General features: G+C 37.6%; 2 protein-coding genes and 1 pseudogene across 2 annotated transcripts; all 3 read left to right on the top strand.

The window, feature by feature from the left end:
• The first annotated feature begins 3,095 nt into the window (after positions 1–3,095).
• LOC128187637 (putative epidermal cell surface receptor) lies at positions 3,096–4,736 on the top strand. The gene is made up of 5 exons (XM_052858043.1): positions 3,096–3,263; positions 3,551–3,665; positions 3,931–4,145; positions 4,370–4,484; positions 4,703–4,736. Exons 1-5 carry the CDS (start codon positions 3,131–3,133, stop codon positions 4,734–4,736), a joined length of 612 nt encoding a protein of 203 aa, XP_052714003.1. The 5' UTR covers positions 3,096–3,130.
• A 1,028-nt stretch (positions 4,737–5,764) lies between these two features.
• On the top strand, positions 5,765–7,052 carry LOC128187639 (uncharacterized). The gene is made up of 2 exons (XM_052858044.1): positions 5,765–6,729; positions 6,881–7,052. The coding sequence occupies exons 1-2, from the start codon at positions 5,765–5,767 to the stop codon at positions 7,050–7,052; spliced, it is 1,137 nt and encodes a 378-aa protein (XP_052714004.1).
• Positions 7,053–9,962: 2,910 nt separating this feature from the next.
• LOC128188080 (uncharacterized) lies at positions 9,963–11,160 on the top strand (annotated as a pseudogene).
• Positions 11,161–26,023: the final 14,863 nt, after the last annotated feature.

A 26,023-nucleotide genomic window follows, 5' to 3' on the forward strand; every position in this document is an offset into this window, starting at 1 on the left:
TTTAATGGTGATTTTTAAAATGATTGAAATTTACTTGTATATGTATATATATGCTTAGATGTCTTAGTGGTTAGAGCCGTGGTCGCTCTCTGCCAGGAGCGTAGGTTCTAGAGGTTGTGAGTTCAAAGCCCGGCCTAATTTAGTGATTTTCGCTGTGCTGTATCCTTTGTTTATTTTTATATCAGCAATTCAAATGTATTTTCAAGAAGACTGTATAGGAAATTGCATTATCTAGTATTTTGCAGAAATGCCTGATAAGGTATCCTAATTTTTTGCAAGAAAGCTTGTCAGAGTAGTAGTAAACCATTAACAAATTCCTGGAAAATGTTATATATAAAATTGAGGAATGTGTCATCTGACCTTAAATTCTTTGAAATCAAAATCTTGAGGAGTAGGGTAGGGCCACATTGGGATTCCAATTTTTCAAAATAAAACATTTTTATTTATCACAAAAAATGAAATGTTATGATATATGGTTTTACAAAAATGCAAGGATCCTAACATATCGCTGATTCTTTCAAACGAGTGTTTTTTACTAGCCTGAAAAGTGTCCATTTTCCTTTGACAGTTATGAATCTGGTTCTTTCCTTTCGCAGCCTGTTTTCGACATTTCTACGTTTCCTCAAACGCTTTAAAAACTAAGAAATTGTAGACTTGTTTATGTTTAAACATTCAGATATTTCTGACGCCCTGTGTCCACTTTCTATATGTTTTATGATCACGTTTTTATTGTTGTCTGACATTTCATTACCATTGCCATTTTGTAAACAAGTGGGAAATGTAATAATAAAATGAATTCGATTTGGAAAATTACGGAAGTAAAAATTCGTAAGAGTTACTCCCCTTAGATCACAAAAAAAGATAAGTGTGACATCGTTTTATTGTCTAAAACGTAACTTCGAAGTTTTGAGGCGATGCTAGTTATTGGGCGCCATTAAAAAAGTTGATTCATTTATCGCACTATGCTGTATATCCTTTACTGATAATAACTTTGGGGTGCGTCTTTTTACCCCAATGAACCCCAATGATACCCCAATGAACTTTGAAATACCCCAATGATACTAAGTATGTTCATAATTGATACACTTTATGAATTTTATGTACCAACATGTTACACAAATTAATGAAATTTCAACTACGCAGCGTTTTTTACCGATTGATTTCCCAGTGAACCCATTGTTATCCCAACCAAATTTCATTGATACCCTTACGAACACAATAAACTTGAAATGAGCTCTGTTTAATGATTCATTCACCCATGAATTTTAATTTTCCAAATGAAATAAATCTTATTAATACAAGAATGTACCTGTACTTAATGAACAATGAATCCCAACCAGACCCTGAATAACATTAACTTACCAATGATACCGTATTTTAGCTTTAATGATAAGTAAGCCACAGTGATATTTAATGATAAGTAAGCCACAGTGATACTTTGATGAACACAACAATTCCTAGACATTATTTAAAAGCCCACCCCACCCCCTAAACAAAGTTTTTTTTGGGGGGGGGGGGGGGGGGGGGGGAGAGGGGAGTTATAGGAATTATCTTGTCCATAAGTCTGTCTGTGCAACATTTGTGTCTTGTCAATACTTATACTTATGGAGAAACACTGAAAGTTCTCTTACGACCTGAGTGTGTGTCATGAACTTGCCCCAAGTTCATTAGGTGCGATGGCACAATGCAGAGGTAGCGCGATCACGCGATGGTACGATAGCGACAACACGATGGTGCAATAGTAATGACGCGATGGTGCAATAGCGATAACGCAATGGTGCAATAGTAATGACGCAATGGTGCAATAGTGATGACGCGATGGTGCGATAGCGTTGACGTGATGGTGCGAAAGCGATAAGGCGATGATGCGATAGTGAGGATCAATGGTGCGATAGTGATGACGCGATGGTGCAATAGTAAGAACGCGATAGTACAATAGCGATAACGCGATGGTGCGATAGCGATAACTCGATGGTGCGATAGCGGTGACGCGAAAGTGCGATAGCGATGACGCAATGCTCTATCATGTCATTGTAAGTTGTTTATCGCGCTATCATCATCGCAGTATCGCTCTATCGACTGTTTATTAAAGGATTTCATTCCAATTAACCATTATTTTTGCTCCTCCAAGTAATAAACTTATAAATCTTGACAAAATTTGAGGCGCCCGCCTGAAGGATTAAAACAATCAACCTACGACATAAAGCGCACAAGGGCTACATGTAGTTTTAACAATATAGGTTTTAATAATAACCAATCGGGTTCGAAGAGTGTTCATTTTTATTAAAGGAAATACATGTAAACCTAAACAAAGCTTGTTTTAATTGTAGAGTAGTTTGAATTTAGTCCTACACTCACTCCTTTGTAACATTTCTGAGTTTACGGAGTCACGATCCCACTGCTTATAGCTAATTATACCCCCCGCAAACGAAGTTTTGGGGGGGGTATATAGGAATCACCTTGTCCGTCCGTCTGTCTGTCCGTCCATCCATCTGTCTGTCCGTCCGTAACAAAAATATTGTTACAGTGTTTGTTAAGGTATGCCATATCGTTGGATATATTTCTGTACCAATCGGACATCAACTTCCTGTTAAATGACGACTTTGCTTATTTTTTAACCAAAATTTTCAAACAAATTTTGCTCAAAGATTTCTCAGCAACTATTTATCGCAGATGCTTGAAATGTTTACACAATATTTGTATAGGCATGCTACCTATATCGCGGGATGTATTTTTGTACCAATCGGACGTCAACTTCCTGTTTAATGAGTACTTTGTTTATTTTAGCCAAAACTTTCAAACAAATTTTCCTCAAAGATTTCTCAGCAGCTATTTATTGCAGATGCTTGAAATTTCAACACACTGTTTGTTAAGGCATGCCATATTGTGGGATATATTTCTGTACCAATTTGATGCCAGCTTTCTGTTAAATGTCGACTTTCAATTGCTTATTTTGCATATTCACATCAGAGCGAGGGTATCACTAGTGAGCATTGGCTCACAGATATCTTGTTTAAACTTATAATCTTTTGAATACATTTTGTGAAATATTGAACATTATAAGCATCATATTTGATATTTGCTGTACAACAGATGTCCAGTGTACACCAATCTCCCAGATGTTTGCCGTATGGTCAACGACTTTGCCAACCCCTGCTGTAAGAAACCAGACTGTACCATCTCCGCTCACCCTGGTGTAATTCAGGGAACCGGAACAACTACGCCAAACCCCGCTCTGCCTCAGACCCTCCCACCAAAACAACGTAAGTCATCAGTGACCATCCAACTTCAAAAGCAAGGAAATTCGCATTCACAAAAGTTTTGTATAATTTGAGATGGGAAAAAAATTAGAATGTAAAATCTTGCAGTACAAAGAATTGAAAATGATAAACATTTGGCAAATGTTTACAATGAGATGTCCTGTTTTTCTCTTACAACAATGTTTAGAATACTGTGTGTAGAAAGGATGTAAATATCTCTCTCTTTTGACGATTTTCAAAATACTCTGTGTACTAAGAATGTACATATTTTGTTCTTTTGACAATTTCAGAATACTGTGTGTACAAAAATGCCCAGTATCTCCAGGGACAGACCTGGGAAGATGGCTGCAGCTACAAATGTCGCTGTGACGACTCGAGCCATGGAATCTACACCTGTAACCAGAGGTGAGTCGGAAAAAAGACTGTTGTCAAATTGTTTAGCTCAGGAGACCATGATAATGAATTCTACCCTCTGAACTTTAATACAATATAGACATGATAGATTAAACATTAATTGAGTCCCTTTTCAAGGAACTTTGGAGTTAGATTTACTCATTTTATGATCTCACTTTTCAGAGCATAAACAGAATGATATAAACTTTAAAGAAAAAAAGGGGATATTTGCTTCTTAAAAATCTATCAAAACTGAGTATTTTTATTTATTCTTTAGGTGCCCAACAGTCACCAGTGTTACCCCAGGCTGCACAATGAAGACTGATCCTAGGGACTCCTGCTGTCTTGTGGAAGTCTGCCCACAGCCCACACCAGCCCCCAGTCAGACTAAGCCAGTGCCCACTATTCAGCCCATACCCTTCACAGGAAAGGTCAATCTGCCCACACCTAGCTCAGTGCCCGGACAGCCAGCCCCATCACCAAAACCAGTTGGTACGTCATCAACTTTTCGGTCTCCTTGTTTGTTGAGAATTTGTATGGCCATGCCTTGGTAATGATATTGATATTAAAGACAATTCAACCACTGTTCTCACCCTGGATATAACTCTTGTAAGACAGATTTTTATGTGTACATTTACAGAAATTTGAAGTGATTTTATTTTTATTTTTTTTAAATGAATTTCTATTTCATACTGATTTTTTTTTTACCAATTCAGGTTTCTGTGTGTACAAAAGTGTGACCTACATGCAAGGCCAGAAATGGGACGATGGATGTGATTACGCATGTACTTGCTATGACGCAGAGCATGGAAGATACAAATGTGATCCTAAGTAAGTTGCTATGTAGTAAATGAAAAAATATTACCACCACTGTTCCTGTATACACATCTGAATTTGAAGCAATGTATCTTTTGAAGAAATTTTTTTTCTTCTTCATTGTGTAATAAAGAAATTACATACCGGTACTATTATAGCCAATTTTATTTGATTCATATTTGCATTTCATGATAAATGCGATCATTTTTCTTTAATTAATCCCTGCCTTACAGATGCCCAAGATACATGGATCTTTGTGACATGTGACATTGTGGAATGTGCTGAGCCAACACCTGCCTCCAACCCAACTTAGACCCCTGCTCCAGGACAGCCCAACCCCAACTCCAACCCTAACCCCAACCCCAACCCACAGCCGACATACAATCCTAAACCACAGCCAACTTCAGAGTCTAGATGTAAGTCATTCAAAATCATGTGAATCAATATGAGCTGTGTACATGTATATATAGTGTATATAGAGTAGTTTTTGCTCCGTTTGATTTACACATAGGGTTATTGTTAAAGATTCCCCCTTCCATTATATAAATTAAATGAGAAAAGAAGACGAGTGATAACTTGCGTTCATTCGGGTTGATAGGTACTTGTGAGTACAAAGGACAACAGTATCTCCAAGGACAGCAGTGGTATGATGGACGTGACTTCTCCTGTATCTGTGAGGACTGTGTCACTGGCGTGTACAGATGCAACCAAAGGTATGTCTCTCCATGAGAATCAAAAGAGGTTGAGATTTTATCAGAATTTAGTTTTACCTGCCTTTTTTTGCTGGTGTGGAAAATTTACTAGAAGGTTTTGTCTTTTGACAGGTGCCCAACATTCCAGGCTCCACCCCCAGAGTGTACTCTGATTGCTGATCCCAAAGATCCTCTTTGTTGCAAGATCCCAGAGTGTCCCACCACAGGAAACTACAACACTGCTCCTCCATTGGTCATTCAGGGAGGAAAAGCCACTCCTAGCCCCAATCTGAGACCCATCTACACCCCACGACCTACACCCTTCATTCCAAATCCTAACTATAATGGATTTACCAGTGGTACAGTCTACACACCAAGACCCACTCCAGCAATCCTGATCCCTGGAAGACCTTATCCCTCAGGCACACCTTACCCAGGGGGCACATACCCACCCGGTACAGTTCCCACTGTTCCTCCCGTAACCTACACACTATACCCAGGAGCAACCTATCCAGTGAACTACATGCCCAATCCTTTAATGATTCCAACATTCAGACCAGGGCAGACATACCCAACAAATATGACTCCATATCCAAGTGGAACATGCTACAAGACCCAACAAGGGTAACGTATCCTCTGCCAACCATCTATCCAGGTGGAGAAACCTATCCTCCAGGTTTCAGCCCAGTGACAACCCAAGTTCCTTACAGCCCTGTTGTGGTGTACTTTACAAATGCTCCACTGATCCCATGTGGCACCTATCCACCAAGACAGACACCATTTGTCGGCGGAACCTATCCAACTGGAACTGTACCCCCAAGGACTTACACTCCATTTGTCGGCGGCACTTATCCACCCAGTCAGACCTTTGGTCCTTATTTCACTCAGCCCACATTTAGGCCCTACCAGACCTACCCAACCAACAAGACTCCATACGTTGGTGGAACCTACCCAACTGGAACTGTACCACCTCCAACTCCATTTGTTGGTGGAACCTATCCTCCAGGATACATACCAAGGCAAACACCACCACCCAAACCACAGGCTCCTATTCTGGTCCCTGGAGAACCCTATCCATCCAGAGAGACACCCTACCCTGGCGGAACTTTCCCTACAGGCACTGTTCGAGTACAGTACACTCCCTTCATTGGTGGAACATATCCACCCTCTTTCACTTTCCGACCAGGACAGACACTACCAACTTTTGTGCCAGGGCAGACCTACCCAACTAATGAGACCCCATATCCAAGTGGAACCTACCCAACCTGTGTCACTTTGCCTCCATACACACCTTTTGTTGGCGGAACATATCCGCCAAGCTACACACCACCTCCATATTACAGACCATCAACATTCAGACCAGGTGGCACATATCCAACCAATCAGACACCTTATCCATATGGCACCTATCCAGTTGGCACTGTCCCAATGGGAACACCCTTCGTTGGAGGAACCTATCCACCAGGATTCACCTTTAAACCACAACCTACCACACAAAGCCCATTCATTCCAGAACAGACCTATCCAATCAATGTTACACCATATCCTCTCGCCAAACTGTCACACCTGTGACACCATATCCTGGTGGACCAAATCAAACACCTTATCCAAGTGGAACCTATCCATCAGGCACTGTACCCCCACCAGTACCATATCCAAGTTGTACCTATCCACCAGGATACACGGATAATAATCCAAACCAACCTTATTTGATTCCAGGAAGAACCTATCCACCATTCTTGACACCATTCCCCTCAGGAACATACCCACCAGGTGTGACGGTGCCATACACCCCCTACCCACAGGGAACTTACCCACCAGGCTTTACTATTCCACCACAGTTCACCACACTTCAACCAACCCCATCACCACAACCAATCTATGTCCATAAGTAATTTCTCTCTCCATTTCTGTTTAGAGCTTATAATGGTAGCATATTCATGCAATTAAGGCAGCTTTTAGCAGTATGTATGTTTTATACTAGGATTTTAATAATAATTTGCCCATTACGAAATATATTTAAACAGCATATATTTATGGCAATTTTCTAGCTGCATTTTTAATTTTGGTTATTTTTTTTATGACAGAACTCCATTCTTTTTCACAGAACTAATCTTTTTGTTGAAGAATAAATGATGCTTTTCCATTTTAGCCAACACTTGTATCTACAAGGGTTAATCCTACACCCAAGGACAAAGATGGCAGGATGGTTGCGACTACGACTGTGTATGTGAAAATCAAATGACTGGAGTCTACAAATGTACTGAGAAGTAAGACATCCTTCTAAAGCCTAAAAATGTTCGACTTGACTTACGATTTAAAGGCCAAAATATTTGTAATCTATGATTATTCTTTCAAGTTTAGTCCATTTTTGAGTCATATTATTTTACATGTTTGGTCATGGATAAATATGATATCATGACTTTTGTGGCCCATAGATGCCCACGAATCACAGACTTGAACCCAGGCTGTCAACTGGTCCAAGACATTAATGATCCCTGCTGTAAGAAGCCTTACTGTTCCCCTAATGTGTCCCCCATTGTCATCAAGGCCCCAACACCCACCACCATTAACGGATATCCAGGTGAGCAAATCAAATACTTCATAGCATTTCAGTAAAACATGGTAACAGATACACACTTTTTACAAATGCATGAGCACAGCAAATTCAGTTTCATTACTCTTACTATTCAAAATGTTTTTTAAACTAATTCGATATAAAATTTAATATATAATGAATAGATCCTCTGGGGCTTTGCTAAAAATCTGTTTTAGTGTACTTTTAAGACTATGCCATCTTCTCCAATCAGAGACTGGATATTGCCAAAAATGGTCAGAGAATAGAACAGATTTTTTTTTTGTCTTCAAATTAGAGTTTTCTTGATCAATCTTGGATGGTGAGATGCTGATGTGTTATTGATATAGAGACTATAGAGGGGTGGGGGGGTCCCAAAAATATTTCTGTACACTTGTTTTCTTGGTGGATTTGATGGAAGTGCTGATATGTTATTGATTGTTTTTACAGCTGTCTGTATGTACAAGGGCGTGTCCTTCCAACAAGGCGAGTCCTGGAAGGATGGCTGTGACCTGGTCTGTGAGAATGGAACAACAGAATTCTACCGATGTGACGACAGGTAAATGTGACCAATTTTATTAATGCATTGGATGCCAGTTAAATTTTACTTAAGTATAGTTAACTTAGAATGTTTTACCATTTTCAGACACCCCCTTCCCACCCCACCCCACCCCACCCCCCCAAAAAAAAACAGCATAAAAGTACTACATGTATAACAAACCACCCCCCCCCCCCCCCCCCCAAAAAAAAAATACCGGTATGTTAAGTGGAAAATCTTAAGTACTGTGGTTTCCTTAATATTTAAGGGAAATAAGGGTATCAATTTTCGTGGTTAAAGTGAAAAACACAGTTTCAAGGATACTTAAATTCATGGCCAATGATCCTATCAATACAAACAGTTAGTAGAAAGTGCACTTCAATAAACATTTATTTTCATGGATAAACTTAACAATGAAATCCATGAAAATTGGTATCCAACTATTATTGATGAAACCACAGTATTTAATGAAGTTTCTAGTGTTTTGAGAACAACATTGGTTTCTGGAACAGATGTCCACAGTACCAGCTGACTGAGGGATGCTCCATGGAGGCAGATCCTGATGACTCTTGCTGCAAGAAACCAGTCTGCCACCTAGAGCTGATGAAACCCCCAACTGTGGCCCCCACACCTTCACCCAAACCTGAGGAGGTCCCAATGCCCACACCATCCCCTACCCCATACACTCTGCCCATGCCAACAGCTATTAACTATGGATCTGGACCCAATGGAGGACGTAAGAGAATTTTCTTCTCCTGAAACAGTTTCAATATTTGATTTAAACATATGGTGACCAATTTCTTTTTAAAGATTCTTTGTTTTCTATCAAACCTGAAAGTCTTTGGTATCAATATTTACAATGGCAGCAGTCTTACATGAATTTTGTCAAATCCTCAATTTCAGGGACATGTAAATTTGTACATGTAGATGATTATACGCCTATCAATTGAAACTGGAATTTCTTATTTCAATGAACAGTTGATTTCATTCCATGATATTCATTATAAGTGATGTTAATTAATTAAGTGATACAGGATATAAAAGCTCTATCAGAAACATTTTTTCTGGTTTGAACAGATGGATGTTTGTACAAGGGAGTCTCTTACAATGCTGGAAAGACCTGGAAAGATGGCTGCTTCTACACCTGTGAATGTTTGGACATGCAGACTGGCAGATACAGATGCAAGGACAGGAATTAACTAAATATTATTCTCAGTTCAGTCAGAGGCCAGGAATTTTGAGCAACGATTTTACCAACTGGTCTTTTTGTCCAATGTTTTGACAGTCAGATCTGTGTCTTCCTTTCTGTAGATGCCCATCCATGGATGGTGTCGTCCCACCACCCAACTGCCAGATTGTCTCTGACCCTGCAGACCCATGCTGTAAGATGATGCAGTGCAGACAACCTACCCCCGCCCCCTCATTCAATCTGGTCACAGGAAACAAACCCCCGATCACTGGCAGCATCACCTTCCCCCCACAACCTAACAACACACAGGTACCCAACCCATACCAAACAACCCCAGACACCTATGCCAACACCTAAGAGTAAGTGCATCCAGTTGATTTTTCATCAGGCTGTAAAACTGACTTGAGAGTGTGTTTCTTTATTGGTGGTGATATCTTTCTCTCTCATTTAGACATCTGTATTATGAATGGCAAGACCTACAGCCAAGGACAGACTTGGTATGACGGATGCGCCAGAGTGCGTGTGTAATGATGGAAAGACTGGCTACTACAGATGTAGTCAGAGGTAAGTATATTAATTACGAGGACACAAAGGTTATTAATGTAACCATGCTTTTATTCTTCTCTCTACAGAATTTTTATTACTAGTTTAAAATGCTACAAATTTGACCTTTTTCATTCATAATTCTAAAAAGCAAGTGAAATAGAACGATAGAATATATGATATTTAAGACAATTTGTTTTCTTTTTCCAGATGCAACACTTACGACAACTTGCCTTCCTCTTGCACATTGATCCCTGATCCAAACGACCCCACCTGATGCCAGGTGCCTCACTGTGAAACGCCCACACCTGGACCAAACCAGCCTGTCACCATCAAGGGACAGCCTGAATCCTTCACAGGATATGGAATCACCGAGACACTACCTCCTACCCAGCCTACCACTGTCAACCCATTCCTGCCAACTCAGCAGCCTACTCCTTCTCCTCAGCCTAGCACTCCTAAACCAGATGGTGAGATTATCCTGTATACTATTACCTACTAAAAATGTTTAGAAAAGGGAGGTTGGTGTTTGGAGGATGAGGTATCTGAATTTCAGTGTTTGGAAAGTTTGTGTGCATGGTTTAGAAATATGGGATAGAAAATGAAGCAAATATGAGATATGATTTTACTCATTCACTAAATTTTGATTTGTAAATATTTAAACAAATTTATAGGTACAAAGAAAGGGAGGGAGGAGGGAGAGAAATGAAATGAAAATAGTTGAACAAAATTTATGTTTATTTATTACCGGGTATATCAAATTTAAGATAAAGTCTGTTGATTTGTATTTGTTAGTTTGACCATTGTGTTAGAAACTGGCTTTAAGGGGTCAAGAGTTAAACTTTTAGAAAGCTTTGCAGTACCATTGAACTGGTCAACATTTTTGAACACATTAATTTTATGTTGTTTAAGAAGTAATAATTTATTTTTTTTCAGTCTGTATCTACAATGGACTGGCTTACAGAACAGGTGAGCAGTGGCAAGATGGATGCAAATACAACTGTATCTGTGAGGATGGACACATGAGAGGTGAGAGGACTTTTATATACCAAGTATTAAAGCAATACCAATTTTTAATTGACAAAAATGCATACTGTATTTCTGGTAATTTTTTGTGGGGGTCTAATTTTCGCTTTTTTTGCAATCACTTTTAAATTGCAAAATATTCAATATGCAGAAATTATATCCAATAATGTTTGGCAAAAAAATTTGAATTGCAAAATAATGACTAAGGCAAATTAAAATTGGTACACATTTTATCCTGTTTCGCAAATTTTGTGACACAAAAAAAAAATGGATGTACAGTATATCTGTTAATTTGGAACATGACATGGGAATTTCTCAGCTAAGACAAGAATATTTTTCTCCTTTTTCATTTATAGTTCAATGTTATGTTTTGGAATTATTCTTTTTTCATTTAGAAAATTTCACATTTTAAGATTTTGGGCATAGCTGAAAATTGATTTACATGTACATTAACATGTATTGATAACTACCTTAGATCATTCCTATTTTACATGAAGATAAATAAAACTTTAGGTCGCAATATTCTGAAAAATTTGTAAAAATTTGAATAATGCATACAGATTCTGATGCTAAGCTTTGATCTTACAGATGCCCAACAGTTCCTCGTCTGTCTGCGGGATGTACCCTGGAGACTGACCCCAGCGACTACTGCTGTAAGGTGGCTGTGTGTTGTCAGACCACAACCTCTGCCCCTGGACAGCCAACACCCTCACCCACCAAACCACCAAGTAAATGACCATCAATGTCACTGTCAAAAAATTCAAAAATTTCTTTTTTCAATGCCCCACCCATCAAACCACTCAGTAAATGAACATGCAACCACTGTCAAAAGTTTCACAAAGCACTTGCCATCATTTATGTGGATCCATTCATTACTAATTCTATAGATTTTTACCCTTGCCAACCAAAGACTTCTGTATGACAATGTTTGCATTGTACTTGTAGCTTTCTGTGTGTACAAAGGAGTCCCATACATCCAGGGCCAGACCTGGCAAGATGGCTGCTCCACCACTTGCAGATGTGATGACGCTGACAACAACATCTACAACTGCTTTGACAGGTAAGTGTATATAAGTGAAGAATATTCTCGTTCAGAAGAGAAGTTTTATGGTATTAAGAATTGTGTTTGTGATAACCGCTTCTACTACAAGCTGTCAAGCCAAGACTAGATACACTGATGTGCAATTAATATGAATTAAGATATTGGGCATTATTGAAATTTTACTTCTTTTATGTGTACATGGCATTTTCATTAAGATTGGTAAGGTGCAATTACAGTGTTGTTAAGTATCCATTGTTTATACTTCCAGGTGCCCTCAGTATCCTAACTTACCTGCAGGATGTACCAAGACTGCGGACCCCAACGATCCATGCTGCCTGGTGCCAGTCTGCAGCACCCCAAGACCCACACCCTACAACCCTCAGTACCCAACCACCACCCCCAATCCTAACCAGCCTACCACACCCTACAATCCTTATGTTACACCACTGCCTAAAGGAGAAATTGTGGGATACAATCCTACCACACAGAATCCTTACAATCCTTCACCCAAACCAAGTAAGTGTTGAGAAAATTATTGATAAAAGGGGAAAAAACATTACAGAAAAGTGATAATTCAGGAATTGATTCAAGATACAGGTATTGTATACAGTACCCGCAACATTATTTTTTACAATCCTATCCTATCGTATCGTGTATCAATCCTATCGTATCGTGGGTGTATACTGTCCTATCGTGCGTTAATGCTATCCTATCATGCGTGTATACTGTTCTTTGAGCGTTAATCCTATCCTATCGTGCGTTAATCCTATCAGGTTTATCGTTTAATATCAAAAATTCTTCCGTGTTAATCGTTTCGTGCCTTTTCATAAGCAAGTAAATTTATTACTAAGTTGCAACTCATTCGGTGCGCCGTATACGAATATTTATCGAACAAGAATTGTAAAATCCTATCCAACATTTCGTCAGGATACTATTTTTTTTAATTTTTAAGATCAAAATTAGTCAATATTATATGTAAATCATATCTGTTAACATTGAAAATGAAGAACAAAGTTCTTAGGAACAAGGTAACATATTTACCTGTATATCGAATATATTAAATCGTACTCAAAGTGTATACCTGCGTAAACATTAACTTTTATGCAATATAATTTTGTTGCATCATATTTTACAGAAACAAAAGTATTTATGATATAATTTATATTTAATTAAAACCCAAGTTGTATTTTGAACCCGTTATTTTCCGTGTGATATTTGATTTCAGGCTGAAATGTTCTCGGCAATCAGCTAGGATGTGTGGTAAGGAAAACAATGTTAACAAATCGTACGCGGAATGTGTATCTGAGTAAATATTTATTTAACTTGTCTGTAATAATTCGTTTTTAATGCCTCATTTTCTTATACAGAAAAAAATGTACTTATGATAGATTTTATATTTATTTTATACAAGAGTTGGATTTATATAATTGATTTTAATAGATTTTATATTTACTTTATACAAGAGTTGGATTTATATAATTAAACCCGCTATTTTCCGAGTGATTTAATCTCGGGCTGAAATATTCGCGGCGATCAGCTAGGGTGTTCGATAATGAAAACAATTTTAACAATACAGAAAATAACTTTGCGGGTACTGTAACAGTGCATAACCTGATCCATTGCAGCATTCTGTGTATACAAGGAACAACAATACACCAATGGACAGACTTGGCAAGATGGATGTGACTACAACTGCGAATGTATCGATCAAGCCACAGGCCGCTACAAGTGTACCGAGAGGTAACAATGTCATCTACGTTTAACATTCTGATTTTAAAGTTAATTTAAATGTGCTTTAAGGAAGGCCCATCAAAAACGATCTTAGCACGGAATGGTTTTTTTTATTCTGATGTGCTTTTACAGGTGCCCATCCTTCCCTGTTAAGCCTAGCTGCTTCATGGTACCAAGCCAGACAGACAACTGCTGCAAAGTACAGTACTGTCCACCCCAACCCCACCCCTATCCCCACCCACCACCCCAGTACCACCAGAGAACACCACTCCCGTGGGCGTAACTCTTGTACCAAACCCAGGCTCAACCTTGGTACCACCACAGCAGATTACCACAGCTCCAGTCATCCCCATTCCACAGCCCGGAGGTCAGAGTTAACCACTGTTTCAATCTGTAATCTATTCATTTAACACTGTTTCTGCAGGCTTTAAAATTTAGATCTGTAGAGTGACTGAAACAGTTTTATGGGTCAGGGTATGAATATGGAAATAAGAAAAACAATCATTGGCAAGGATTTTTTTGTGCAAGAGTGTTGGTATAAATATGGATATATTTTTATACCCCTGCTCCGAAGGAGAGGGGGTATACTGTTTTACCCTAGTGTGTCTGTCTGTCCGTCTGTCTGTCTGTCCGTCCGTAACAAAAATTTCTGTCGCATTTATCTCAGCAGCTATTTATCGCAGATGCTTGAAATTTTAACACACTATTTGTTTAGGCATGCCATATTGTGGGATATATTTTCGTACCAATCAGACGTCAACTTCCTGTTAAATGAGTACTTTGTTTATTTTAGCCAAAATTTTCAAACAAATTTTCCTCAAAGATTTCTCAGCAGCTATTTATCGCAGATGCTTCAAATTTTAACACACTTTTTGTTTAGGCATGCCATATTGTGGGAATATATTTCTGTACCAATCAGATGCCAGCTTTTTGTTAAATGACGACTTTGCTTATTTTGCATATTCACATCAGAGCGGGGGTATCACTAGTGAGCATTGGCTCACAGATATCTTGTTGTACCAATCTGACATCAACTTCCTGTTAAATGACGACTTTGCTTATATTGCACATTCACATCAGAGCAGGGGTATCACTAGTGAGCATTGCATATCTTGTTTCAATTGGGCAGTTCATGCGCTCCACCATGCCATCAGATTGTGGATGGTATGGGGTTGTGTGAGTCTTGTTGATTCTCAGTATATCCCATTTGTTTGAATAATTTTTATTCACACTTGCGCCCTTGGTCAGTATGGAGAGTTCTAGGTGGGCTGTATTTGGTAACATAATTGTCTATGAAGGCTTACGCTACTGTCTTGGCCTCCATGTGCGGAAGTGGATTAGCTTCGGTCCATTTAGTGAAGTAGTCTTGAATTACCAGATAGTTTTTATTCCCTCTGGTTGATGTAGGAATAGGACCTAAGATGTCAATCGCAACTCTTTCTCCTGGATCTCCTGCTCTGGTAACTTGCATAGGCGCACAAGGAGTTTACTGTATTTCTTTCTTTTGGCGCAATGTTGACAGAATGCACACCATCTTCTAACATCTTTGTTCATGACAGGCCAGTAGAAGCTTTGCTTTTTTTTTTGCAAGAGTTTTCTGTCTACCAAGATGTCCTCCTGATGGCACATCATGGAATGTTTCTTGGGTTGTTGGCATATAGGCTTTGCATCTACAGTATCAATTTTATGTTTTATCAAGTTTGTGTGACCTTGATCAGCACCCTGTTCAGCTAAAAGATTTGCATGCTTAAGCAGAAACGAACTTGCTTGCTTTCTTTGTTCTGGTGAAAGACCATCAGTATTGTCCAAAAGAGTTTGAATGTGTCAGGTAGCTTTGTGTTTTCTGTTGACTCACCGCTGTCTGCAGGTGTTGTGGTTCTTTTCAGCTCAAATATTTTGGCAATACTTCCTTTTTTATACCACTAAGAGATCTTCATTGTGATTTATCAGCCTCAAAGGAACTGTGTTGCTAGGAGCTGTGGATACAGTGGATCTACTCATCATCAATTCTTCTTTTTTGAAATTCATGGATGGTTCTTAAATTCCATACAGAATGCATTCTGAGGGTATCACCTTACCAAAGATGATCCACTCACTTCTGCCCGGTATTACTGAAATTTCTTGGATAGAAACCCTGCAACATTGCACATTTTGCTCCAATAGTACAAATTCATCCATTAAACAAGGGTCATTGACATGAGGTTTAGAGTGCATTCATGTTCAACCATTAAATCTAGCCGTAGGATACCCTGTCCTCTTATTGCTGCAACAACTGCTTCATGTTTAATCAAATTTTATCCCTCTCTAAATTTAGACACTGCTGATCCTTTGGTCTGTAATGTTTTGCCATCTGTTGAAGGGAATCCTAAGTATGCCAGTTTGTAATATCGGTTGATTTGTCGATGGTATAGCATCATGTTTTGTAAGACTATTGTAACTGAAGCCGTTTTCCATTAACATTTGTTAGAATGTAAAATCCAGAGACAATTGATGTCTAGCATCCACTCCTCACCTGGCAATTAGGTTGTGTGCACTCTTTATCATTCTCTTTACTAAGCTGACGTTCATTATTTGTCTTCTCTTGTGTCACTCGCTGTTGACATTTGTGGCTAATGTGTCCTTTTGATTGCAATTAAAACAAATGATGTCATCTCTTATTGTCTGTCTGCAAACTCTACCCAAATTTCCCTGCTGCTTTAACTGCTGAATTTTAGACGTAAGTTCCCTGATTTCTGCATCTCTGCCATCATCTTGTTTACACAGGGTTTCAGTGACAATTTTGCCTTATTTAATTTCCCTGTCCTCTTTACTTCAGCTTTCATGCAAGCATCAAATTCCACAGTTATCTATAATGTTCTGTCAAAGAAAACTGGCCGGGCACGCAGAATTTTAAGACAAACTTCAAACTTTGTCAACGGGTTTAGGATACTGTCCATAGCTAGTGTATCAAGAACTTTCTTTGGTGCTTTAGGGTACACAAGGGTAACCAACTTTCTAATCGCCTGCCCTAGTTCCAACAGTGACTCACCAGGTTTTCTCTGCCTTGTCCTCAGTTCAGACTTATAAAGTCCTTCAATACTTGTCCGTGCAAAGCAATTAGCCAAGGCACTGACTAATTATGCCCCCAATCGAAGAAGGGAGGGCATATTGCTTTGCTACTGTCTTTTGGTCGGTCAGTCCACCAACAGTTTCCATTTATTTTCTTCGCAAAGGATGAACATATTGATATGAAATTTGGTATACAGGTTTAGCATTGGGTACGAACGAGCAATTTTTGACAGAGTTATGCCCCTTGACCTTAGAAAAGTTCCAATTATTTACAGTTTCCTTTCATTTTCTTCGCAGAAGATGCACATATTTAAATGAAATTTAGTATACAGGTTTATCATAATGATATCTAAGTCAACTGCTATTTTGGGTATGCATACCTGTTAACCCTCCCGCATTGCGCGGGAGACTCCCGCAAAACGGCCCAAAAATCTAACATCTCCCGCATCCAACCTATCTCCCGCGTGGGAGACAAATTTCTCCCGCAATAGTATTTGTCTTCCCCTGTACCAGGGAATCCATTCTGAATCTTTACATGCAAATTTCAACAACCACTGGGGGTTTTTCTCTGATTTTAAGCTCAAACTGCTGCTGTATAGCTTGAATATATCAAAATCCATCCAAGTACTGTCTACCGTGATCATAGTATGACATGTTATAGCCCAGTTTACTTTTTACGATTACTTCCGGTTTTGACTTAAATCAGTTATGTATTTTGTTATGCATAGGCCTTATAAAAAAATTAAATGAAAGCTTAAAACATCTTGATTTTATTCTGTAACACCAAAGAAAACAATAACAGCCAGTGGTGTCACTTAACAGGTGCACAGGTAAAGCACCCAAGCCACGTGCAGTGAGTCGTGACTAATTCTATCTGGCCAGCACAGTCGGTAAAAATCAAAGTGAGTTTGGAACAGAGTGTTTATACAAGCTACCGATAAAAGTGAAGCTCGAGGAAAAAGTGTAAAAGCATTTCACAAGAGTTTTTAAAGTTTATAGTACCGGTACTATGAATTACAGGGATATGCTATAGACATTACAACAGAGATCATTTTTAAAAAATGCTGGAGAAATACATGTTGTTTTGTGAATTAAAAATCTATGATTCTATGCAGTGATGGTTCAATACTGAACAATAAGAAGACTTATAATAATATAAAAAGTGGCACTATTGACTTCTTGTATTGTACCATGCAAACAAAATAATAGTTTTCTGAACATGTACAGCAACACAAGTTGTAATTGCACACTGGTAGTCATAGAAATGATAAAATTTAAAATGATTGCAAATGCATTAATTACAATGGTAAAATAAGGTATCTAACAGTATTTTTAATATATATTTGCATTTCACATGAAAAAACGTCGTTTACGCAAAATCTCCCCCTTAGCCAAGTTGGTAAGGGGGAGATTCTCCCACATAGCAGCTTTGAAAGGTTAACAGGTATGGGTATGATCTAGCAATTTATACCCCTTGGTCATAGAAAAGTTTCAATTATTTATAGTTTCCATCCATTTTCTTTGCAGATGTTTCCAAGGAAGGGACATAAGTGTTTTATAAACAAATCTTCTTCATTGAAGTCTGTTTCATTTGTTCAGTTCTGTGCAGTATTCAAAATGAACCTTGAAGTCCATCCAGGCCATCGAAGGTTGATCGGGTAATTCTTGACCTTCACAATTCTGCCAATGTTTTGTCTCTTCAGTTCATGACTGCTGTCTTCTTTCGAGAACTACGTTTTGATAGCATCTGGAATGTCTGCTTTTTATCTTTACAGTGTTAAAGGGCATGCCAAACCTTCAAGAAGTATTTCATACTGTTGTATTCATATGTTAATTTGTTACATGTGATCCTTACAAGGAAATTAAGGTAGGTCCGTAACAATGAAATGATAAACTTCAAGTTGAAGATATCCATGATGTTACATACAAAGACAAGCTGTTATTGTGTGTACTGGTCCATTGATTTAGCATACAAAAGCCCAAATGGTATTATTTTGTGGGTATAACTGACAATATGATACAGTAAAACTCGTTTAGTACGAACACGGATATAGCGAATTATCGGATATGGCGAAGTTTTTTAGAGTCCCCGGTAAAATTCTTAACAAATCTTTACAAAATTTTACGTTTATAACGAATTCGGATATAACGAATTTACGGATATAGCGAACTGATTTTGAGTCCCATAGAGGTGAATAATAACGAAATTTAACACCTTTATAACGAATTTTTTTACAGTTTAAAAAAAGTTTGCACTTCCAGTTAACAAACTAGTTTGAATGAATATATTTTCGTATGCTTTTTTCAATTTACAATCCGATTAGTAAAGTTATCAAAGTAATGAATTTCTATTTTAAGCCTAAAATAGCAAAAATTATAGTCTGGTGAAAGAAAACATGTATATAGTGAATTCGTTATAAATATTATTACGGATTCGTTATACGGATATAACGAATTACGGATATAACGAAGTAATTCAATTGGTCCCTATAACCCAGTTTTACTGTATAAATTAATATTTAGCTACATGCTAAGGTTTTGTCATTTAGTGAATGAATACTTGAAATTTGTAAATGTCTGAGAAGACAGATCATTGTGGGTAAGTATGAACTAACCAGTATTGATGCTTACTGACAATCTCTGTGAACATGTGTTGTTTCGGGTTAGTCCTTGTCTGTCCTTTTATGTACCCTAAATGTATATAACTGTCTTAGGAGATAATGGGTTCAAATCCCATCACTACTGCATATGTTTTCAAGTAGTGTTTTAAGGTAGGTCTCCAAGTTCTAGTATCAACTAATATAACTGTTATGTTTGCATGCTGTTTTATTTTTCCCTTGTTTTGTCTCCAACATCAATCCGATTTAAATCTAAATGATATTGTTTATAAAATTGTTATTAATTATGAATCATTTGCTTTACAAGAAAATGAAGATGAAATGAAAATGATTTTTTTTTCAAATGTTTCTGACAAGATGCTTTATTTTTAACTCCTTTTTCTTTATGGAATGAGTTGTTAATTGTCAGACTATAGTAAGGAAATATGTACTTTCAACTCCATGAAAATTTTAGATATTGCAGTTGATTCCTCAGTCAGCCATATCTGGAATTAAGGATGGGGTGGACACCAGTGAAGTCAGGTCTTCCCTTCAGATCTCCCAAAAACCAAGTTGCCTTGAGATACAGCCATTTATTGTCACTGAGGGTAAGATTATAAGTTGCCATGATACTTTGCTATCATTGATCATGTTGGTTTATCACTATGAATGGTTACAGTAGTTATACCCCCACATAAGAAGGAGGATCTTTTTGGAAGCACTCTGTCCATCTCTTTGTCTGTCTGTTCTACATGATCAGTCTTCTAAGATATGGAGTTGCATTATTATACCATAGGAGTAAGTGATTAATAATGAAGGAGAAAAACAACTTATTACTTCTGTCAAGACTTAGATTATTCAAGGTTTTATCCATCAAAGAGCTTTGCATGGCTATTTTCATTAACTGCAAAGGTTGGGTTTATTGTCTTTTTTCTGCATTGTAAAAAAAAAAAATAGCATTAATGTAACCCAGAGGCCTCTGGTTAAAAGTATGACTAAATAAATAAATAAAGAACAACATTTGTTTTTGTTCCAGCTGAAGAACTTGAAAATCTAGACACTAATAGTGATGTGCCAGTTGTCTCTCAATCTGAAGATTAGTATATATCCTATGTTTAGTATACTTTAAACAATTCAACATTTTGGACTACTGGTATTAAACTGAAATTGGTCATTCTGCCCAAGAAAAGTGCAAAATTTATCATAATGCTTATAACTGTTAGTTTAAGCAAATATAATTATCAATCTGATTAAAATCAGATCTGTGATCCGCTCCAACAAATTGAATGTCGCTACACAAAGATCTCTTGTGTGGCAACATCAAATTAGTCGGAGAGGATCGCAGATCTGATTTTAATCAGATTGATATACCGGTAATTATACAGACTGCAGATATGATTATACCCCTTGTAAACAAAGATTGGGGGGGGGGGGGGGGATAAATAGGAATCTCCTTGTCCGTCTGTCTTTCCCTGAGTTCCCGGTCTGTGCAGTCATGTCATTGATTGCATGTATTGCACACACATGATGGTTGCAATGTTGATATTGTAAGATCATCATTATGTTAATGATTCTGATGGATTTGCCATTCTCAAATGTTAAAGCTGACATGAATTCATAAAAGCATTTGGTCGCCATATTAGTTTCGATCGCTCCTCTACTGCCACTGGGGTATATATACTGGTCGAGAAAGTTACGGTCGATTGCTTTCTGATTGAGGCATTCAGGTTGCCTGGACTTCTAAATTCATAAACTACACATTGCATTAAAATGTTTGTAATAAAGAATAAAGGAAACAAGAATCAATAAAATACAAAATCTATTTATTCTTTGAAAGAATTTCCAAAGTGTTTGTATTATTTTGCACAGATAGTGCTGCTTTACTTCACATGCACATAGAACATGTGTGTGTCGTTGATACAGAGTGCACAACATGTGCATCTTTTTGAAAACCCCGGCGGCACTACATCCAACCCAGCAAATAAATGATAGTAAATCCAAGATAGTAACAACGTAACAGCGACTCTTTTCCATCGGTTCTATAAATATAGGGGGTGTTTAGCGATGAGCAGAACAATAGAAATCAACAACTAATATGGCAGTAGTCGGAGATAAAAGGGAAATAATGCGTATTTATGAATTCATGTCAGCTTTAATAAAAGTAATATACAGCAATGTGAAAAAATCATCAATGAACTTTTCTCAATGCTGTTTATTTCTTAGATAACTTGAATTATGATATTTTCTTAACGGGGTGTATCATTTGTAAGCTTGCAAGCTCAAGGTACCTCTTGCTAGTTTTCTTTAAAATTTCCTTTAACTTCTCAGAAGAATCTTCTTTGTCAGAACCGTTCATTTCTAAAGGTATGAAAACAAGAAAAGCACAAAACAGAAACACAATTCTTTTTTGCCTTACATATGTGAAAAGAAAAAGCTTTTTCCTAATTAAAAATAAAAAAATTCTCGTTTATAATATTAAGATTTTAAAAAGATTAAACAAAATGTTCTGGCATTACTCTATATCGAGATAAGATTTATTTTCCGTTTATAAGAAAAATGGAAAGCTCAAACATTTAATGAGTACAGCTACGGATCTCAGCGCCTCATTGAAATTGAGGAGGAGAAGCTTTCAATCAAAAAGCAGAGACCGGAAATTGAAAAAGAGAGGCTCGAGATTTTGAAGAACTTTTATGCTTTGTTTTCTTCTTCAAATGTTCAATCTGTTTGTAATCTTTTGTCTGAGTTTAATTAGTAATTTCGTTTATAATTGCGTGAAACTTCCACCCTATGTGAGACCAATGTTTTTATACCTCCGCTCCAAAGGAGAAGGGGTTATACTGTTTTACCCTTGTGTGTCTGTGTGTCTCATGACTGTCCGTTTGTTCATCTGTCAGTAACGGTAATTTCTATCACAGTTTTTCAGCAACTATTCATTACAGATGCTTGAAATTTTAACACACTATTTGTTTAGGCATGCCAGAAGTTAAGATTTATTTTTGTACCAATCAGCTTTCTATCAACTTTGCTCATTTTGCATATTCACATCAGAGCTGGGTATTACTAGTGAACATTAGCTCACAGATATCTTGATCTGCCTGTTCTAACCATTATTACAATTACAATTACTTGTATGGAAGCAGCATTTTTAATTTGCTGGTTATTTTAAATTTTATTATAATTATCCACTATATGGACTAGAATATTTTTGTGTATGTTTTAAAGAATGTGAAAACATTAAGTACATGAATGAATTGTCTTGGAAAATAGACTTAACTAGAGCAGAGCTCGTGGCAAAGCCACTAGTAGGTCTTCCGTTGTTGCTGCGAGATGAACATTTATGTGATTTGGTGTCAAACGATTATAATGACTAATGACTAAAATTTCACTTCTGCTTTTGTTATAAAAACGTGCTGTGATTGAAAGCCTGTATAAAGACAGGAAGAAAATGTTTTAGGAAAACTATTTGTCGAACAGTTTGTGTAATTGTTTTGAAAACTCTTTAAGGCCCTGTCACACAAAGTTGCGTTCCCAGTGCGTGTTCACGGCGTTGTAAAATTAATGGAATCGCCGTAGGATCGCAAGGAAAATTCAGTACTCCCAACTACGTTTCCACGTTTCTACTTGGCGATTGACTGCCCTCTCGCTGGGTATCCGCCGAGCGCTCATGACGTGCTAGGAATTTTTACCGCGCATCCACAGCGTGCTCTGCGCGCTGACTGCGTGCACATGCACTGTTGGAGACTTTACGGCGCTGTCATGGCGACCTTACTCCACTTCTAAGGCGTGTTTATCGGAACGCAGAGCCACGGCGCGTACTTTGTGCATGTTCAAAGTACGCGCCGTCGTATGGCGTTCTAAAATGTTCTAGGCTAGGATATCCTAGGATGTTACGGCGCTGTAGAAGACTCTAGTTCGTTTACCATGGCGTTTTACATTATTCAATTATGCAGCGGGATCGCTGTGAGGACGCAGCTCCAGTGTGACAGGGGTTTAAACAATGAGAAGTTTAATGGCAAGTTAAATTTTTCAGGGTAGCATGGATTGTTATATATTACATGTACTTATGATTCATGTAAGGAAATGTAAGTAAAAACGTGCATAAAAAACACGTAACTTCTGTAAATAAATCTTTCAAATTTTTTGAAGACTATGTGCAAGTTTGAATTTGTTTCGTGCTGTCAAAATTTGGTAAATAGCCAAAATTGATGGCATCTATGAAAATTTATTCAGGGCTGATATTACATGTATTTGATAATACGAGTAGACTTGAACATTTAAAATAATAATCAGCTATCTAAGATCATCGGGAGAATTTATGCATAAGTGAGCATCTAAATTTTACTCCTGATATACAGACACCGCTATGTAACGTAAAATTTAATAACATTATTTTAATTAAATGTGACAAAGGCGCATATTCGGTCGGATTTTTTGGTAACATGTACATGAAGTAAATTTGATGCAAGTTCCATGTTTGGTTTTTTGGTTTTTTTTTTTGTTTTTATTTTTTTTTTTTTTGCTTTTCTCTGCTTTATCATAAAGATATATAAAAAAAAAACTACGTACATGTCACAAGCAATATTTGCCTTCTCTATTTATCTTGTATTTTAATAGATTGGGTAATCATTGTCAGGGGCGGATACAGGATTTGTAGTTAGGGGGGGGCGTTGATAAAATTATTGAGGCAGGGGTTCTGGGGCCCGCCTTGAGGCCCCCCGTGGGTCCCAGGCAAAGCCCTGGTGGGGGCCCAGGGGGCGAAGCCCCCGGAAGCTCCTGGGTTTTCGTGTTTTTGAAGGTAAAACCAGGCTCAAAATAGTGGTATTTTTTCAGTTATGTACACTTTACACAAAAGCCTATTACATATATATATATAACAATTTGACACATATTGTTACTTATATCTAATACATGTATTGGATTAAAAACAAAAAAATTTGGGCATTTATGAACTCCCAAAATTAACTAGGTTATCAAAGTCACAACATTGTAATGACGTTACGGTATCCGACCCCCTTTTAGCTGTTAGAAATATCTGATGCATCAAATCTTCAATATTCTTATATTAAAATAGTCTATTTACCTAGAAAAAAATTCAAAAAATATACAGTTATTCAGAAATTTCTGCTTGCATCGCAATATGGAAATGACAGCGCAGTCTACACTTGAAACAAAACTACTGGGATTTCCAGTCGATTCTTGGTCGAAGCCCCAAGTTCAGGGCCCTGGGGAATTTGTTGCAGCCACCATAATGAAATGACCAACACTGCTTGTTTTAAACACAGTTTAATTGGTTTGTTATCAGAACCTGTCAACATGCATTAGGATTAGATGTTTATAGATGTTTATAGAGCAGCAGAATTACAGTCAGCATAGCACAGCTAATGAATCAATGAGGTGTAATATTGAGTCAGGCATAATTATAAATAAAGTGAAACACAAAATGCTAACTTTTCTATTTATCAAATCATCTACAGTCATGCATACTTTGAAAATTTTAGGGGGGGGGGGGGGGGGGGTGCGCCCTCCACGCCCCCCCCCCCCCCCCTTAAATCCGCCAGTGATTGTTGACCTAAAATTAGTATTCCACTGGCTGTAGCTAACCTTGTAAGTAAATTAAGTTGCATGACATCCTCATACCACACAACTTCAATAAAACTTTTTTTTAAAATCAATTTTCATATAATTAGTAATAAAAAAATCCACAAGAACACATGTCCATCTCACTGAAGTGTAACTTTGAGAAGCGCATATTTTTTTTGGAGGCAAATATGTCGCTATATTATAGTCTGTAAGTCAAGTAAACTAATCTGTCCTAACTTGCAATACTTGGATGATTTCTATGGCGACCACCTGCATAGCATAATGTAGTAGTATTTCATAACATCTTATCCCAAGAAAACATTACATTTGACTTAAAACTTTTAATTATAATATATATTATTCTGTTCATAACTATATATAATAGAAGTTTAGCGTGTTCGACATGTTAATTTATTATAGCCACGTTCTCAGATTACGATCCCGCACCTTTAATGTGAAAATGAAAGTCTTGTTGTTTGAAAATTGACCACTTTGAAGAAAGCACCCTTCGAACTGTTGATTAATTACATAACAATTGATGATCTGCAGCCATAAATAAGCTGGGGCTATATATGTTCTGAGCTGTTTGCGCTGTTCAAAGTGACACAAGATTTTCGGTAGCACGTGGCGATTGAATTTACGCAATAAAGAAAGTTGAAATTTACAAAGACTGACCGAATAAAAAAACGGATGGGAAAGAGAAACACGCTCAGGAGAAAATGTTACACATAAGAAGTCACTATCAAATGATTTTCGACAGATCTGGAATTTAAAAAAAAAATCTAGAGAGCACTTGGCAGCGGGACGGTGGGAGGGCAACACAGAAATAAGTTCGTTTTCACAATGAAACTAACGACCATGTAGAAACACTACAGAAGTTATTAATATGTGACCAATAGAATCTAAACAAAACTTGTTTCAAAACTCATGTGAATATTCTTTAAAATAATCACCGAATGCCTTAATTCAGGGCATTCTCTTATCGTGTCAGCA

The sequence above is a fragment of the Crassostrea angulata genome, chromosome 6, assembly GCF_025612915.1.
Source record: "Crassostrea angulata isolate pt1a10 chromosome 6, ASM2561291v2, whole genome shotgun sequence".
NCBI lineage: Eukaryota > Metazoa > Mollusca > Bivalvia > Ostreida > Ostreidae > Magallana > Magallana angulata.

Excerpts from the sequence above, each read along its gene's own strand:
- LOC128187637 (XM_052858043.1), top strand. The coding sequence starts at position 3,131 with ATGGTCAACGACTTTGCCAACCCCTGCTGTAAGAAACCAGACTGTACC. Across the intron at positions 3,666-3,930 it reads ATCTACACCTGTAACCAGAG|GTGCCCAACAGTCACCAGTG; the intron begins GTGAGTCGGAAA and ends TTTATTCTTTAG. Across the intron at positions 4,146-4,369 it reads CCCATCACCAAAACCAGTTG|GTTTCTGTGTGTACAAAAGT; the intron begins GTACGTCATCAA and ends TTACCAATTCAG.
- LOC128187639 (XM_052858044.1), top strand. The coding sequence starts at position 5,765 with ATGCTACAAGACCCAACAAGGGTAACGTATCCTCTGCCAACCATCTAT. Across the intron at positions 6,730-6,880 it reads CTCGCCAAACTGTCACACCT|GAAGAACCTATCCACCATTC; the intron begins GTGACACCATAT and ends ATTTGATTCCAG.